Raw genomic sequence first — 18,290 nt, 5'->3', positions numbered from 1 at the left:
ATGATCTTCTACTTGAGTTATATTAATTTTAACTAACAGTACTTAGATTCAATGCTTCTCTCTGCACATGGCCCACTTGAACTTGGAATGTACACACAGGAAGTATTGACAAGTTTACTTCTGGCTCTCTGCACCTCTGTCTGACACCTATTTCCTTTCAGCACTACCTCTGCATACACACACAGACACAGACACACACATGCACAAGTCTCTAGCATCTCCTCGCACTCTCTTTGGTTTTCCGCCTCTATCAAAGTGTTGAGTGCAAAGTATGTCTCAATGCCCACTCCCCCCCCACCCTCTCCAAAACTGTCACATGTCACGAGAGGAGTGTTCACCCCACTCCCTCGCCCTTTTTTTTTTTACCCCCTGGAGCTCCGAGCATGAGTGCAAGTCATTATTTCCATGGTAAAGGTCACCCACCCTCTCACCTGACTCCTGAGTTGAGCCGAATACAGCCGCCCAAGAGACAGTGGCCAAATGGCATGGGGTCTGTTGGTAGATTTCGTTAAAGTGTAGGTGCATAGAGGAGTATGTCTATGAAGTCCAGGTAATTGGCTGCAGGGAGCTCCATAATGAGGCATGGGCACTGTATTATATGACACATCTTAAAAGGAGAAATATTTTAATAGGGCAATTACAGCAGGCAGAGGAAGTGTTTGGGTTGGAGTGAGCTATTGTGGCTGAGGGGAGGGGGGCATTTAAATCTATTATCTGTAAGAATGAGGAGCTCAAAGAACCAGGGAAAATTAGAGATTGGAGGCTTTGAAATTATTAAGAAAAATCATCAAAATATTAGGTGGCATTCAAGGACACAACTGAGCATTAGTGAACATGAAACATCTATAAAGACAGATACATCATTATACTGTTAAAATAATATTCTGTAACTCCCTATATTCATGCCAAAACAGGTGAGATTCTCTTTTTCTTGTGATATAAAAAAATTTTAATTTCTTCTTTTTGTGAAACTCTAATACTTTTCCTACAATTTTCCTTTTCATTTTAATAAAGAAGCAAGTCAAATCTGACATTTCTACTCTGGAAAATTCAGTAGTAGTTTATTTTTACCTAAAATAATCTGCATTTAGATCTGTTAACAACTGCGGACATTGTAGACTTTTCAGCAATCTGATGACAAACATTTTAAGTGTCTAATTTATTAATCTATTTGTTGTGTGCTCTTTTAAAGTTATCGAGTGTTCACTTTTAAAGCACAGTGATAAATTACCAGGGGGATGCATTCAAGTGCAGTCAATAATTAAAAACTGTTTAAATCTTGTGCAGACAGACAGTCCCCCACAGTGCTGTTTAATTCAGCACACTTCATATGCTCAGTTACATCTGAAGATTTGGCCCTGGGTGATGCCTACAACTCCACCTCCAGCTCTGAATCACTCTCACAGCATCCACCGAACCGGCCAGTCAGCCCTGTTACTGACCTGCACCTGCCTAACAATGCTGGCTTCTCCTTCACTCACCCAAAGTGCTCTGACTATAGATGAGGTTAACTACAGCACTTCCACAAGTCAACCGGTCCAATTATATCAGGCTGACTACCCCTCTCCACCTGAGCGCTGTGGTGTGGAAAACGCGGTTCCACTGGCTGCATCACCGGGGACAGAACAGGCTAGTGCTGCTGTCTGGAGCCTGAATGGAGCACAGACCAATTTGGCATGCAGGAGTCTATGGAGAATAAGGCTGATGAAAAATATATATGATCTTCTTCAAACATGTATTGTTCCGCACTGCTGTGTCTTATCAGGCCGGCTTCCAGCTGATGTACTCCAGGCTTGGCAGGGCGAGACTCTACATAGCAAAGAAGGGAGCAGAGGCACTTGGAATGCTAAGGTGCTTCACACATAACAGCACAGACAAGACATGTCCAGGATACTTGCTTCTAAAGTTTGGAAATCCTGAATCAGAGAAAAATATAGAAATGGGAGCCAATTTAAATGAAGGGTGATTACTACAGAGAAAATATAGCATTGTATTTCCAGGAAAAAAAACAAACCATAAAAATGATTAAATCTTGACTAAAAAGATAACTAAATTGAATCGCTCTAACTACAGTAATAGCCATTTGATTTGGACTCTGGTGACCTCTGTCTGCCACAAACAGAACTGCATCTACTTACAGTAGTACTATAGACCGTATTGCTAAGTCCTGTCTACTAAATATTCAAATATAAAAAGTATCAAACAACGACAAAATTTTAACTGAGCCTGCTAACAAATGTATTATGATTTCTACATGTTTCTATAATAAAAGGAAACAAAGGTCAGACATAATATAATTTATTCAAGAACTACAGCAATTTACAGAAAGAAGGTTCAGACAATATTGTTAATGATGGTGTTTCTGCTTGAACTGCAAGCCACAGTAGCCACATGTGCCCACTTTTGTGTCCTTATCCTGTAGTGAAAGGAGAGAAAATTATGCAATCATAAAAAACTGAAACTGAAGTGTGACAAATGCTCAGAAAAACAACAGTGGAAGCCTGAATAAAATAACAAACTGATTTTACCAGATTGATGTAGACTTTGGGATGGCCCAGTGCACCTCCACCTCCATCACATGACACCACTCTGGCCTCGATGTGGGTGACTTCCTCCTCTGCCACCAAATTAATGGCAAAGTTCTTATTCACCTTAACACACAGAAATAAAGACGAGCATAATATGATCACATACACTGTGCAAACATGACTATTTTATGGCCACTAAATGTTCATACATAGGCCAACAAAGTAAATGCAGAAAATTAGAAAGGACATAGATCAGTGCTGTGTCAAAAGTAATTTAAGGGATGTTTACAAAACCTTCACATGACAAAAAAATGCACAAATAAATGTGTATAAATAAAAGTAAAGTAAACCAACAGTCAGGGCATAATACTTTATGTTAGGAAGAATACAACAGTGTGTATAATGAATAGAACGCAATATGGCATCAGTATTTGTATGCACCTTGCATAAATGATCTTAAAAGATAAATAATTGGATTGACATACAGTCTTTCGTTTTTCATCAGGTCAAAACTTATTTTTTGAGTGCAGTAAGAAACAGGTTAGCCTGCAAAGTCCCTGAATGAACCCATTATAATATATACCACAGTCAACACAGAACACTACTAACTACTACATACAAATGGCTGCACATGGACTACTAGACTTCACAGTATGGGGTCAGTGAACTTTTATTTGTTTAATACCTCTTTTTGTCTCCCGACAAACCGTGCTCTTCTGGGGTCTTTTTCATCAAACACCTGGGAGATGAATAAATGAAAAGGTTAGTTGTTGTGCTACACAGTTAGCTTCAACCGCAGCTAACACTGCAGACGGAGGACAGTCAAAAACTTTACCTGTCCGGTGTGAGTGATCGGCTCACCAGTGCTGGATACTTCTAAACTGTAGCGGTGAGCAGACACAGCACCCAACCTCAACGGTGAAACCAGCACCTTTGCATTTTTACTGAAGGACAGAAGTCTGCCCACTGACGCCGCCATGATGAAAACAACCAGCTTTCCCAGGCTTCTTTGCGGGTTGCGAACTTGTGTTCATTTATTTTGCCCCAAGTTTTGCCTTTAACCAAGTAACCACCGTAAAAAAGAAACTATATGGTGTTTACCAGAGTACAGAAAGACTATTTAACTCAATAAAAGCGAGAAGATATAATAGTGCACGTGGATATATTTCTCTCTCAAAAGGTACAGGCACAGTGTGCCTGACAGTCAGTACTGTGGGAATACCCAGCGCACTTCCTGTGTCCTCGATTATTCTCAACCAAAATCAGCGTGTTTGGCTCTAAACAAAAATTTGTGGGGGAAACCTTAAGTCAAACTGAATACGTTCAGAAAGGTAAGTGATTAATCGTTTTAACATAATAGTGTCCACCGTGTTACAATAATACACTAGTATTATAACATTACAATAGCATTAATCGCAGTAGTCAGTCGGACAGCGTCTATTTGCATGTTAGCTAGCTAATCATAGCATTTGATCAACTGTGTCCTGGGTAGCTGGTTATTCTGGTTAGTCTTTTTTTTTTCTTTTTTTTTTACCTTTAGTATATGATAGTTCAGTGACAACGTGCATGATTTTTTGTCAGATGTGTTTTAATGTAAGATGAGGATACATATCACACAACACACAGGCACATGGCACCTATTCATCAAAAGACAAAAAAAAAAAAAGATTTGCTTATTTGCAAAAATAAAGTTAAACATCTTTTCACGTAAACCATTAAGACCCATGTGCTATTTGACTTCATGTGTTTATTTTACAGAACTCCACAAGGATGGCTTCAGTAATCCTAAAACAAATGGCTTCTTCATTGACTCGCCAAGTTCTCCACATAAACAGATTTTCTGTGATGCTCACCTCTTCAGCAGCCTCATCCTACAGATGTCTCCGGACACTGTCTGCGGCTCCCAGCTCACTGCTTTGGTCTTCAGCCAGAGTAAATTCAGTGCAACCCTCTGCATCTCTGCTGGGACAGTGTCAGGCTCTGCTCTGCCTCCAGCCCTGTGCTAGTATGAAGACCAAAAGTGCCTTGAAGCGCCGCTGTAAAGACTGTTTCTTTGTGCGACGCAGGGGACGTTTGTTTGTGTTCTGCAAGACACACCCAAGGCACAAGCAGCGGCAAGGCTGAAAATGTAAAAGTGCATTGAATTGCTGAATACTATTATTATTTTCTTTCAAATGGACTTTTAGCTATAACTATAGATGTATCATAAGATCTATTGTAAAGGGATGAAAACTCACTGTAATAAAGAGAAACCTGACATGTTTTCAGAGTTGATTGACACATTTTCGCAGTTACCTTTTATTTACCAAATCACCTTTTAGTGAAGTTAATGGCACAATGCATGTAGCCTATAATACTGCGCTCTTAAAATGTAGGTGTCTAACTTTTTGATTAAAATAAAATTATTTGTACACAACTCTATAGGTAAGATCTGTTAAACTAAAAATGTATTAATTTGACCACTAGAGAGCACCATTTTCTCACTGTAAAACTGAAGCTGTAGAAACCATTTCATAAGAGCTGTTGCATGTGAACCATTTATATAATGTATTTTCATTTCATACATTTTAACTGCACAGTTCTGTAGGTTATTGTCACCTATTTAATTGCAAATAATGATACAGGATGAAGAAATCATAAACAAACATCAAAAGAAATAATTGGCATTTGAATGAATAGGATTAATAGACCTGCTTTTATGTTTTGTAATCTATGCTTGTAATACAGACCAGGCTTATTAATAATTATTGAATTGTCTTATTTATCGGTTTTGTTTTTTTTTTTACCTTGAAACGAACTGTCGGAACTTTCTATGATTACTCTTGTCAGCTTGGTGCCTGTGCTCCGCCCCCCTCGTGAGTTGACCAGAGTTGCCGTGGCCAGTTTGCGCACAGAGGATGTACTGACTTTGCCCTGTCAATTAGCAAAACAAACTCAATCCGACTTTTTCTATTTCATTCGTTTTTTATTTTCTGTCTCTGATCTTCAACAATGAAATCGCCAAAAAGCCGTCCCTCCAGAATATCCCTAAACCCATTCGTCCATGAGGTGAAACTAACCACGGCACAGAAAATACAGGTAAAAATCTTTGGCTATAGATACAGTCAGTCAACGAGCATGTTGAGTTGGTATTGTTTATTAGGCTATTATACTAATTAGACGATTAGAAGAAGTGTAGGTACTTTTTACTGCTACGCATTTAAATCTTCTTTCTATAAATGGGTTACACATCCCATCAGATTTGATTTAATTTATAGTCTAATAAAGCCGTACTGGAATAAACTTCATCCGTTGTTAGGGGGGTTGCCACTTTGTCATTTGACTAGGACTTGTATTGGACACATTTGTTAACTATTTGCATTGGATTTGGAACCAAGGCACTACACGTTTATACAGTGAGGCTCCACAGAGCAATATACTGATGACTGGGCAAATAGTCATTCTAGATAACACTCTAAGTATAATGAACCAACCATCTTTTTATCATAATTTTAAATGAGTTTGCTTTTTATCGACTCTATTAGACCTGGCTTAATGATTATTTAGGATAAGGTAAACACTAACATGGTGTATCACGGTAATCCCTGATTTAACTCTATTCAAAAATATTTTCATTTAGAAGGTTAACACAGTGCATTTCTTGTTCCTTGTGACTACTTTTTTAAGTTTGGTGTGTTTTGTTCTCTTCACATTATTTACATTGGATCCTGCAAGTCTGCGTACAGTTTGCAAATACAGTAGATTCCACTGTATGGTATTTGTTTACTTTTGCAATGTTTTCCTGTATGTACTGGCTTCATTACAAATTTTGTTTGGTTTAAGGTGTTTGGCATGTGAAATGAACATGCAGATTGCCACAGAAGTGCAGAAATATAAGTGTATATCCTTGCTAGATACAATGATAACATAATACATAATAATAGTTCATAATAATATAATTCAGCCCTTAGCAAACAAACCAGAAGTGGATTTTATTACCTGTTCCTCTATTTTTGTGTAAGCATTAGCAGCATGGACAGCTATTGTAGCGAGGAAAGAAGTCATCCACCCACCCCCAGTTCCCTGAAAGCATTTGTTTACAACTTCTAATAGGAGCACCTATAATGACAGCCAATGACATTAAGTAGAGTACTAACAATATGCGTCAGGTTGTGGAGTCTATGCTGAGGATGTATGAGTGATTGCTTATTTAATGTTTAGCCTGTTATGACAACCTAGTAGTTCAGGTAGTTTAGAGCACACAGCCTGACTCTTTAAACATAATGAACCTAAAGCTATTATCTTCTCTACAGGACATGGTGCTGTTCAGACATGAGTACACTCTGCAGGCGGTGTGTACCTGTTTGATTCAAATCTACATGATAAACACACATAGGGACAGAAATAAATAATTTGTACAAGGAACTAACTGACTTTTTAAAAAACATATTCCATAATTATTCACTTCCAGATTATATTTGGTGGTGCAGATGATCCCAGTCCCCCACCATCAATCCTGGGTAACCAGTAGGTTTCAAACTAACCCCCAGAAATTGGTGTCCCAGTAAATACTATATTGCCTAGGACTGTGGTCCTTTAATTGATCTGATTAATCGGTCGGTGGTGTCTTAGTCAACCAAAATATTAGTCCACTAATCATTTTCTTTAGATTATATGAATTTCAATGGGACAACAGCAGAAAGGAGAAGTTAATGAGTAAGTTAGCTGAACAAATGGCTTTTTTGGTATTAATAAGTAAAATGACAGATTAAATGCATGATTCACAATCTGTCTTTATATAAATTTGTATTTATTTATTTTTCTGCAGTTGTTTTTGCATGAACTCCTTTGCAAGTGTAGTCTTGCAAGTAAGTGCAGTTTATGTCAGATATATAGAAATAAGTAAGGCTTTTTTTAGTCCCTCTTTTAGTGGATTAATTGGTCGTCAGAATATGTCTTTATGTTCTTAAGCCTAGTTTAATAAGTGATTGATAGAATAATAATATTTAGGATTCAATATTTATTTTGAATACTTTGTCCTAGTGCAGTATTTTGTGTACAACATAATATTCAAGGTGCAGAGCACTGAATAAAAAACTTCTGGATTCATTATAGATACAAATGAGCTGCTTAAGTGTTTCATTCCACTTTTTATTTATTGCAGCTTTTGTGTCAGTACTATCTTAATTTTGTTTCATTTTTCCTAATTTATCTTTTATTTTCTTAGTTCCACACACTGCCCTCTTTGAAAATGTCTTCCTAATGATTCTTGGAAGATCTGATAATCATGCTTAGAGGGCAGGGAAACCACTGTGAGGTGTCAGAACATTGTAAACCAGCCCTATTACTGCTTACTTATTCATATGGGCCTGTCGTGCGCACCTGGGTTCCTCCAGAGAAACAGAAGGAACAGAAGGGGGAGGGGTGAGAGGTGACACAGAGCACAGGTGAGACAGGTGAAAGACAGTGGTGAGACTGTCACCACATTTACATAGACACCAAAACAGCCGGATAAGTGGCCTAGTCCAATTTAAACTATTAACGACTGAGGTGTCAGGTTTCAAATCTCAAAGATACTTACTTATGGCTTTTGGCTAAAAAGTAGTGCTGAAGATTTGGTTGGATGGATGGTGAGATAGAGTAGGACTCCTTGTGGAATGATTATTATTGTTATTTGTTATTTACACTGTTGATAGGCCTGCTAAGACTTCTACATGTTTGAGCCCTTTATTTTTTAAAGTTTTTGTCTGTATAACTTTTTGCTCGAAAAGAGTAGCAGAATAATTTATGTTTTCTTTGACTCTTGTGTTGTTGAGCTTAACAGAACCCCTGTGGTTTGATTGATTTCCAAAATTTGGTGAAACTCCTAAATTGTTTGCTTTGGCTTACTTTGACTTCCTTTTCCAGCAATTGTTCATGTTAAAAACTACTGTTATAAATAATCTCACAATCTTACTTTTTCTTCTCTACTTTCAGATTGGACTCATGTCTTTCACAGTGTTCCCTGTGCGCATACTGTTTGCAGTTTCTTTCATGCTGTTGGCTTGGGCTTTTGCCTATGTGGGTGCATTGGGGCGTTCTGAATCTGTTATTGAGCCACAGACATGGAGGAAGAGGTGAGACATGTTTATTTCGTTATGATTATTTAGCTAATCACAAATATTAAAATGTCAAAAGCTCTAAAACAATGTTGTCTTTCATCAGATTTTTTGATTTTGGTGTTCGGATGTCAATGCGGGCCATGTGGTTTTTTTGTGGGTTCCATTGGGTGAAGGTCAAAGGTCAAAAGGCAGACCCATCCGAAGCCCCCATCCTTGTTATGGCTCCACACTCAGCTTATTTTGATGCCATTCCAGTTTCTGAGAACCTGTGCACATTTGTCACCAAAGAAATGGGCAGGGAAGTTCCTATCTGGAAAAGTAAGTTTAGGACTTTTGGTTAGGAGATAATAAATGGTGTATTTTGTGTAAATGTCTCTCTTTATCGTGTTCATGACAGGTATAATTGAGTATGTCAGACCGGTATATGTGCTCCGTGGGGACCAGGACTCCAGGAAAAGAACTGTGGAGGAGATCAAACGCAGAGTTACATCTGGAGAGTCATGGCCTCAGGTAACATGCAGAACACATCATAATGCACCTGAAGGCAACATTGTCTGTGACTTGAAAATGCAGCAGCAGCAGCAGCAGCAGCATATATTTGGGTTGTCAGAAAAGTTCATATGCAGATTAAACAAAGGGTATGGTATGAATTTGATTATTGAGTTCACAGTAGAATCGTTAGAACAAAAAAAAGACAATTTTAAAAGCAAAATTAAACTGTAAATCTGTTCTCTAAAAAAATACTCTTAAATGTAAAGTTTATTCTTTTGCACTCTTTATCACATCATAGTAAAGGTATTTTATATAGCGCTTTTCCACCTTCAAGACACTCAAAGCACTTTACAACAAGGAACAACTCACCCATTGATACACCAGTGTACGCAGACGCCAGGGGTGAGGTGGGTTAAGTGTCTTGCCCAAGGACACAATGGCAGCATTCATCTGTGGGAGCTGGAATCACACTGCCAACCTATGGGTCAGTGGATCTGACCACTTAACCAATGATGTTTATGTCGACAGTCTTTGGATCAGTGGACAAATGCTCTTACCAACTGAGCTACTGCCTACATAATGTCACATTCTGTCACAATACTGTTATTTAATCATTCAGAAAGTTTGATTTCATGAAGCTGGTCACATACCTGAGGAGACAAAAGAAAGAAAATGAATGGTTTCACCATTGTTTGGCCATGGCATCAATAATTGTGAATAATTTTAAATGTGATGTCTTTTATCACAAGAATTGTAACACTAAACTTTGATATTGTGACTTTAGGGCTATGAGAAGTTCTACTTTTTCTACAGACCCAGTTAAATACTGTAAATGAGCTCTTTCAATACCATTAGAGGTCTGTTGCCACAGTATTGGTGCCACTGAATTTCATCAGTGCAGTATACCTTATTTCCATGTAATGACCCATCCCTACTCAGATTACTAATTGTGAATTCACATTTGTATCAAAACTATCAGAACGAGACCACAATAGTAATACTAAAGAAACTATAATATTTTTGTTGATGAGTATCAAGCCTTTTCCTTTTGTTAAAATCAAGTTTTGAATAGTAGTATTTTAAAAATAGCATTGCTTGATATCAAAAGTCTAATTCTTCCTTTCTAATCGAGATCCTGTGTGTTTGTTCATTGCAGTTGATGATTTTCCCAGAGGGCACGTGCACAAACAGGCTTGGGCTCATCTCGTTCAAAGCCGGTATGTGTCAAATTATGTACATCTTCCACCTGCTGTTGACTGAAGGTGTGAAGTGAGCAAGGATTACAATTTCACAAGTACAATATCATAGACATAGGATAGAAGCAAATAATACAATTTCAGTCAAGAAAGTCATTCAGTCATCAATGGAAAATTTATTTTAGTTAACTAACCAATTGGTTTTAGGCTATATCCTTTTTATATAAGCCTAAATAAGGGAATATTTAAAAGACAAAGGAGAAATTCAATTTGTCCACTGGACAGAATATTTTTTTTGTCCAGTTGACAAATTGAATTTCTCCTTTACCATGGATTCTGCCTGATGACTGTGGGATTTTACAAACGCAGATTTTTAAAAGTAAAACATGTGAATCTGTGAATCTGTGGTGGACTATATGTGACATGTAGTCTATTGTCCCAGTCCCTTCCCTGGGAGAGATAGCTGTATGAGTGTAGTGCATTGTTCTCTTGATCCTCCATTTGATCCCCTTTCTTCCACTTTGTAATTCGGTTGTTTTCAGTAAGCTCTGATAGACATTCTAATGCATTTAGCGGGGACAGGAAATGAATTCTTTGGGGCTTGCCATGTGAAAATTGGTAATTTAGCCAATTTAATGAATTTACTTAATTATGAATAAACTTTTTGTTAGTCTACAATTGTTTTATTATGGATTAGAGTGTGTTCCATTTTTACATATAAATACTTGTTTAGCACTTCTCTAAATGTATCTTTTTGATTTCCTCCTGTTGTGGTCAGATATGATCAGTTCATTGAGATAGTGAATAGTATGGGGGATTTTATCTATGCCATGCTTCTAATTGCACTACTTAATGTACAAGGTATGCCTTTAGGCAACACAGCTCTGTGTCACGTTTAGACTGCTCAACAATGTGGAAACACTGAAAATTTTTAAAATGCTTTGTTTTACAGAAAAGATAATGGACAGCTTAATTGTGTCTGATGAGCCTTCCGTGCTTTATTTGAACTAATGTCTCTTTAATAACAATAGCTCTCCATTGTTGTCCTAGGTTCCTTTATCCCTGGCCTTCCTGTTCAGCCGGTTGTTCTGAGATACCCTAACTCGCTGGTAAATCTTTGTTCAGTCTCTTTTTATTATTGCCTTGATCAGAGCCATTAACAGTGACCACACAGTGACACAGATCCTACCCAAACATGCCAGGTGTCTTTGTCCCTCTCCACTGCCCCCTTGTGTTGAGTGACTTCATGTTTAGTTGGAGTGATATTCCATCCCTCATCTGTCTCTCTCACTCACACAAACCTACAGGTGTCACGTGTCCAATTCAGCACCTCTTCTGTCTTATTAATTAATTATGGACCCCTGATATTACACTTTTCCCCTCCCGAGCCTGCTCATCACAATTGGGTGTCAGTGCACTGTACAGATTGGTCAATACATAGACATTAAACAGTTGAGCTTTTAACTTTTTGTAAAAGTGTTCACATGTCTATGGCACACAAAAAAAAGATTACAAAAGCGTTTTTAATCTTTGATTATCAGATTTCCCAACCATATTATTTTATTATTTATGCATATATATATATATGCATAAATATGTAGCGGTAAGGCTACAAAGAGTTTAATTCTGACTGGGTGGTGTAAAATGAATCAAAATATTTGTGTTATTTGAAGTACATATCTCCAACATATACATCACATTCTTTTCACGACTATCTTAGACTAAATGTACACAATGTCCACAATCTCTGCAAACAGTAGCTGTGACATAACATCAGGCTCAGATTTTAGTCTGACTTCATTCTGAGGCACTTGTGGTCTACTTTGGTCCTCATGCTCTTTCTTGTCTTTCCCCACCTTTTCTGCAGGATACTGTATCATGGGTGTGGCAAGGTCCTGGAGGGTGAGTGTTCTGTCTAACACCTTTTCAACATATTTTGTTATTTGTCTGTGTGCTTGCCTCACAGTTACACTTAAAGGTGTAATATGGAACTTATATAACATATATATATATATATGTGTATGTGTATATATATATATATATATATATATATATATATATATATATATATATATATATATATATATATATATATATATATATATATATATATATATATATATATATATATATATATATATATACATTTCAATTGCTTTGGCTCATTTTCTGAAACTCTTTCAAAAAATCCGGCAAATCTTCGGCACACTTTGCACAACTATTCACACAGGACACAAAACAGTTCATCTAGACACTCTCCAGAGAATGCTTGTGGTTCAAATAGAAACACAGTTATCGGATTTATAAACATATCTAACCATTATTCAGACACTGTCTGGAGAGTGCTCCCATGCTTTTAGTCATGTAATGTGAGGGAGTCACAGACCTGTAGGACAAGTATCACACTGTTTCTGATGGTTTGAGAGTGAGAGAAATGCTGTAAATATGTGTTTGTACAATATTACACAATAAATTAGAAAGCAAAAAAAGAATTGTTTTCAAATCTTTGATTTTTAGCAGTTGGTATCGGAACTGTATCGAGAACTTGGATTTCAGAACTTGTATTTCAGAGTCTCTGAATGAAAACCTGATTCACACTGGTGTCAGTGTTTTTTGTCTGTCTATAAAGTCTCTTTATATTGTGATACGGCTGTGTTCAGTTTTGTCCTTTGTATCTTTGGTCTATGGACTTTGGTAAGAATGTGCATTATTTAGGGACACAGACTATAGCATGTGCAGACAGATTGTTACAGTTGCAGTCTGTGTTTAAGTAGTCAACCAATGTGTTTAGGTTATGCAAAGACTGTTTTGTATTTTGATCTGAGAGTTAATGCTTTAAAATAAATATATGGTTGTGTATTGTGGAACATTTTAGGCAAAGCAATAACATCTCCATTGAAACAAAGGTGGTGTAGCTTCCTCCAGAATCCCTAACCTTACATAGTGCCCTTTAAAACTTATCTTACCACATTAGTTTTTGTTTTGCAGGCTGAAAATTCTCTGGCTCACATTGTGCCAGTTTCACAACTCTATGGAGATTGAGGTAAGACTTTTTGTGTAGACTATACATTACTGGAATATTTAAAATGTATATTACAGGTTATACTACTAATTTCATTAAAACATAGTGAACATAATTATATTTAAGATAAAATGACACAACTGTTATGGTTAAACAAATAAAAACCAATGACAGCGTTCCATTAATACATTTTTAAACTGAATTGATCCCTGCATTTTGGATGGAATTTTGTGTTGATAACATATGTAGTAAGAGGACCCTGTATTTTGTTCTTTTCTTAAGAACTTTTTTCCCTCAAACTTAATGTTGATATGATATTTTTGCAGTATTTGCCTGTGTACAAGCCATCAGAAGAAGAAAAGGAAAACCCTGCTCTGTATGCCGAAAATGTTCGCAAGCTGATGGCAAAGTGAGTGAAGGAAAAAAGAAACAAACCAAAAAATATTACATCTGAATAGAAGAACACAATACAATTTGTTATTCACTGTCCCACAGAGCATTGGAGGTGCCTCTCATAGACCTAACTTTTGAAGATCGTAAAATGATGTTGTCCAATGGCCCTCTGAGAATCTTTAACTTCAGCGCTCTGCTCGAGTTCAACCAGCTGGTGGTCCGCCTGGGGTGAGTGTAGCATTGGACTAACTGGTTTGTAAGGGTAACTATAGTGCAAGGGTGAAGAGCAGAGAAAATCCACCAACACTGACACCTGGTGGACAACAAATGAAAACACTACTTTCCCTACCCCCCTTCCCATTACTTTGAGTATTTTAAGGGGCACTGTGTAACTTTTCTGATGAAGGAATGCTATTTGCTCATCTTCATGCAGATATTATTGTTTTGCTTGTAATGTGACACAGTCTGACAATACATTTTAATTCATGGAGATAAATGTATATTTGAACAATAAAAACACCTGCAATTTAATAAATGTCATACAGACAATGCCAAACTGTGAAACATACCAAGAAAAACAATAAGAACAGAAAAGTTACACAGTGCATCTTTTTTGAGTCGTTTTTGTTGAGTTGTTTTTCTTGACCCTTATTGCAATTTTTTTTTCATAATATGAAATAAACTACCCCCTGAATCTCTCATCAACTGTTACTAAAGACCTGATAAACAATACACAATAATGCTACAAAATAAAAGCTCCATTTCAACAAAAAAACAACACATAACATGAAAGCTGTACTCAAGAAAGAGCAATGTTTCCAGGAACTGTAATAGTAAAATATACAGTGAACTAAAATGTACTACTACTCACCACCTCTACATAACCTGAACTACTCCAATGGGGTTTTCTTTTCTGTCTACTGTACATGGTTGTGGAAAGCAATATAGTAAGTATGGTTGCATTTTTGTCTATTTCAGGTTGTCTCACAACAGTGTTAATGAACAAAATGGCACTTATTGTTATTGTTAAACATCTTCAAACTGACAGGACATCTAATCACACATGACCGTTGCTTTAGGATCACTCATAAAACAAATGGCTGTAAATATAAGCACAACAAAACCATGTTGAATAACTTAGGATGTTTCTTAACTTTGATGATTTTTTTTAATTCCTCATATTTCTAATCTGCAATTTCCAATGGCAAATTTTCTGAAAAGTTACTTAAAAGTTTCTGCCTCTTTGCAGCTTTAACAATGATGCCTTTCCCTTAGCAAATTTTTATATTGTCTACAATTTGCAGACTGAAAGCCAGTAACACCTCTGTACTGGAACAGCAGGCTACAAAGGCACGCAAGTTGCAGGGAGAGAGGTTAAGTGTGGAGGACTTCGCTCAGGGCCTTGGTCTACCTGTGAGTGACAAACTACAGCAGGTCCATGGCATGTTTGATGAGGTATGCTCACATTTTCATTTAAAGATATTAATAGATCTTCTAGATCAGGGGTCTCCAACCTTTTTCCTTCTGTGATCTACTTTTTAAAAAAGAAAATGCCAGAGACCTATTAATTTTTGGGGTTGAAAATTTGTAAATATAAGAGCCATGGTTTGCCAAAGATGAGGTAAAGTTAGATGCCTATAAAACATAACCCAATTATCACTGTACAAAATTAGGCATTAAAAATATACATTTACAAAGGAAAGAGGGATTTAATCAATCAAATCTGAGTTATTCAGCCCAATATATCTAATGCAGAAATCCCTTGGCGAGCTATTTGGAAGGAGGTGGTGAGCTACTGATAGCTCCCGAGCTACAGGTTGGAGACCCCTGTTCTACATTATATAATTCCAATTTTGTATTTTCACAGAAAGAAGATGGGCACATTGATTATAGGCATTATGTTATTGCTCTGTCAACCGTGTGTCAGCCACAAGAACCAAAGGAGACCCTGAAACTGGCGTTCAAGGTAACTTCTTACTCACACTATAGCACTTTATGATGGAGGCCTGGCCATCCATGATGAGATGTATATTATCTCACTTAAATGCTCCACAATTGCCATACAGTGAAATATCCCTGGCAAAACAAAAAGCTGGTGACGGACCCTCAATCAGAAAAGTTACATATTTAAATCAGGTGCCTTCATAACAATTATTAATTAACAAAAACATATTGTTTGTTTTTAGATGTACCAGAATGAAGATGATGGAAGTGTGACAGAGGAAGACCTTGCCACCATCTTGGAAATAATGCTTGGAGTGGAGAAAATGGACCTAAGTGGACTGTTTCTATCACTGCAAGAAGACACAGGGAAGATCACATATGGTGAGACCTCCAGGATCAATGCTCAGTGCTAAGTAACCAAGACATCAGTATAAATTTAAAAACTAACTCTGCTATTCTTATTTCAGATGAGTTGTGTGAGTTTGTTGACCAGCATCCAGACTTTACCTACAACTACATTCGGTTCAAAAATCACCCAGGTTCCTTTTGCTTCAGCAGTGCAAGAAGCAATGGAAAAGACCACAAGAAAAGAGATTAATAATGACATAGAACACATGGTGCCTTTATATTGGTTAGGTAATAGGGACGCAACAATGACTCTGAAAAAGTGAGAATGCTATATTTCACTAGGATCGTCAACTGTTACAATGTATTGAAATGAAGGCTCGTACACACTGAACAGGCAGAGGGAACTACATAGACTAACATCAGCTTAATATAGCAGCCAACTTTTCAAGAGTTTACTGTTCAGATTAAACCTTCTTTTAGCTCTCCTGTAGTAATTCTATCAATACTGCTAATACTACTTCCTCCTTTGGACAATAATGCACTCTAATAGCTACCATAATCTTTGGATTTTGTTGCATTTCTACTGTGCAAGAGTTCAATGCACAGATCCAGAGGTGTAAAAATAATAATTAACATTCCTCTAATTATTTATGGCCTTATTGAATATTTATTTAAAATTTGTTGTCTTGAATTATGGGTGTGTATTTTGTATTTATTAAACATATTGTTATATTTGAAAGAAATGATAATTAATCGGACTGCCTCGCCCCCAGTGCAGATTGTATGTTTTTAAAGAAGACTCTTTTATATACGTTTTATGCTCATTATTACATGTAGGCAGTTCAAATTATATTTATTATCCTTTTAGATGTTTGGTATTGAGTTCACTTTTTTGAATACCAAACGTGATCTCAAAGATTTATCAATAAAACTTTTAGTTCTACAGTGCATAGTGTTTGTGGTATATAAACAATATGGTGGGTTGGATACTTTTTTACTTTCAGCTTTCAATTAAATAATATTCAATTAGATTAAATAGTATAAAGATTTATAAATAATATAGCAAAATTACACAATTTACCAATTTGTGGATAAACTACATAAATAAATGAATAAATAAACAACGTTGCACTTTTAATTTACAATATTGTCCACTAGAGGGAGCTCAGCTTCTATGTTCCGGCCTACTGCAAAAGTATGTACTGTCGGTATTCTCTGCTCTACACAGGTGGATGAAGTGAACCCACTTACATTCAACACTTAAGTACCGTTTTTCATGTTTTCAAAATAAAGCACCAGAATAAAATAAATTGAATACAATACAAACTAATAAAAAGCAGGCCTCAAATTTCCCCTACACCCAAGAAATCTTTTCACCATTACTTTATTTGTTAGTAAATTAAAAAAAGAGCTTAAGAGTGTTGATTTATCCCTGCTCCCATTATGATAATGTTTTTTACGTTGATATTTTTACATTATAACTGTCGACGTAAAATAAAGAAATACAAAAATAACAGTGTCTGATCCTCTACCATCTTAGCCTATTTAAACATGGCGTTCCATACATTGTCCACATGGGGGTGCTATCCCACTGAGTATGACGCTGCACGTCGCCTCATGCTCCAGTGCCCACCTGATGGACAGGAAAAGCATTACCTCATCTCTTCCTCTCATTCCTCCAGGTAAAAATAGACAGATTAAGCCCGGGCTTTGATGAGAGAAACCTACAGAGGAGGTGTGGAGGCTCGGAGAGAGGGACGCAAGACGGAGGAGAGAGACTAAATGGATCGTTCTGCTCCAAATCCAATTCCTAATAGCTGGAGGGATGGGTAGGTGGGAGGAGGGAGCCGCAAACAGTCAAAGAAAGAGGAGAGGGGAGTGGGGGAGTGGAGATATCACGTCTAACAATTAAGACCTGCCTTCAGGGCCTAAAGAAGAAGCTTTGTTGAGAACATATAAATTGCTCATTGAGTAGCTCCTCTCTGCAGTCTGCCTCAGATACAGTGCCTCAAAGACAAGTGCAGAGGCCCCAGCAGCGCACAGGGGCCGTCACACTGAACAGGGGCCCCACTCCCACTGCCAGCACAGGGCAACTTTCTGCTGTAAACACCAACTCTGATCCCACTACAGAGCGTGCTATATACACACACTAGATCCCAAGGGTGACTCCACCAAGACACTTCAAAGAAACCACAATGGATAATATAGCAAGAGTTCACTAGGGATAGAGTGGTTAAAGTCAGAAGGTCCATGTTATGTGACAAAGTTAAGAAATACAACTCACACA

At 37.2% G+C, this 18,290-nt stretch overlaps 2 protein-coding genes across 2 annotated transcripts; one reads left to right on the top strand and one right to left on the bottom strand.

Moving 5' to 3' along the window:
• Window positions 1-2,282: 2,282 nt before the first annotated feature.
• ndufs6 (NADH:ubiquinone oxidoreductase subunit S6) lies at window positions 2,283-3,645 on the bottom strand. The gene is made up of 4 exons (XM_020932804.2): window positions 3,364-3,645; window positions 3,214-3,267; window positions 2,529-2,651; window positions 2,283-2,416 (listed from the first exon to the last, which is right to left on the bottom strand). Exons 1-4 carry the CDS (start codon window positions 3,505-3,507, stop codon window positions 2,348-2,350), a joined length of 390 nt encoding a protein of 129 aa, XP_020788463.1. The 5' UTR covers window positions 3,508-3,645; the 3' UTR covers window positions 2,283-2,347.
• Window positions 3,646-5,429: 1,784 nt separating this feature from the next.
• On the top strand, window positions 5,430-16,785 carry lpcat1 (lysophosphatidylcholine acyltransferase 1). Its single transcript, XM_020932829.2, has 14 exons — window positions 5,430-5,606; window positions 8,484-8,623; window positions 8,712-8,926; window positions 9,006-9,118; window positions 10,257-10,317; window positions 11,347-11,405; window positions 12,164-12,198; window positions 13,285-13,339; window positions 13,645-13,727; window positions 13,814-13,939; window positions 15,016-15,166; window positions 15,579-15,677; window positions 15,898-16,036; window positions 16,123-16,785. The coding sequence occupies exons 1-14, from the start codon at window positions 5,520-5,522 to the stop codon at window positions 16,251-16,253; spliced, it is 1,494 nt and encodes a 497-aa protein (XP_020788488.1). The 5' UTR covers window positions 5,430-5,519; the 3' UTR covers window positions 16,254-16,785.
• The last annotated feature ends 1,505 nt before the right edge of the window (window positions 16,786-18,290 follow it).

This window comes from Boleophthalmus pectinirostris, unplaced genomic scaffold (assembly GCF_026225935.1).
Source record: "Boleophthalmus pectinirostris isolate CB_2022bp ecotype Guang Dong unplaced genomic scaffold, ASM2622593v1 HiC_scaffold_21, whole genome shotgun sequence".
NCBI classification, from domain to species: domain Eukaryota; kingdom Metazoa; phylum Chordata; class Actinopteri; order Gobiiformes; family Gobiidae; genus Boleophthalmus; species Boleophthalmus pectinirostris.
This window is presented reverse-complemented; position numbering and strand designations above follow the sequence as displayed.

What these genes read in the sequence shown, in the direction of transcription:
- ndufs6 (XM_020932804.2), bottom strand. Translation starts at nt 3,507, where the DNA reads ATGGCGGCGTCAGTGGGCAGACTTCTGTCCTTCAGTAAAAATGCAAAG. An exon ending in TTGTCGGGAGACAAAAAGAG is followed by an intron (nt 2,652 to 3,213) that starts GTATTAAACAAA and finishes CTGTGTGTTAAG; the next exon opens with GTGAATAAGAACTTTGCCAT. An exon ending in CCAAAGTCTACATCAATCTG is followed by an intron (nt 2,417 to 2,528) that starts GTAAAATCAGTT and finishes CTTTCACTACAG; the next exon opens with GATAAGGACACAAAAGTGGG.
- lpcat1 (XM_020932829.2), top strand. Translation starts at nt 5,520, where the DNA reads ATGAAATCGCCAAAAAGCCGTCCCTCCAGAATATCCCTAAACCCATTC. An exon ending in TGAGATACCCTAACTCGCTG is followed by an intron (nt 11,406 to 12,163) that starts GTAAATCTTTGT and finishes CCTTTTCTGCAG; the next exon opens with GATACTGTATCATGGGTGTG. An exon ending in CCCTGAAACTGGCGTTCAAG is followed by an intron (nt 15,678 to 15,897) that starts GTAACTTCTTAC and finishes GTTTGTTTTTAG; the next exon opens with ATGTACCAGAATGAAGATGA.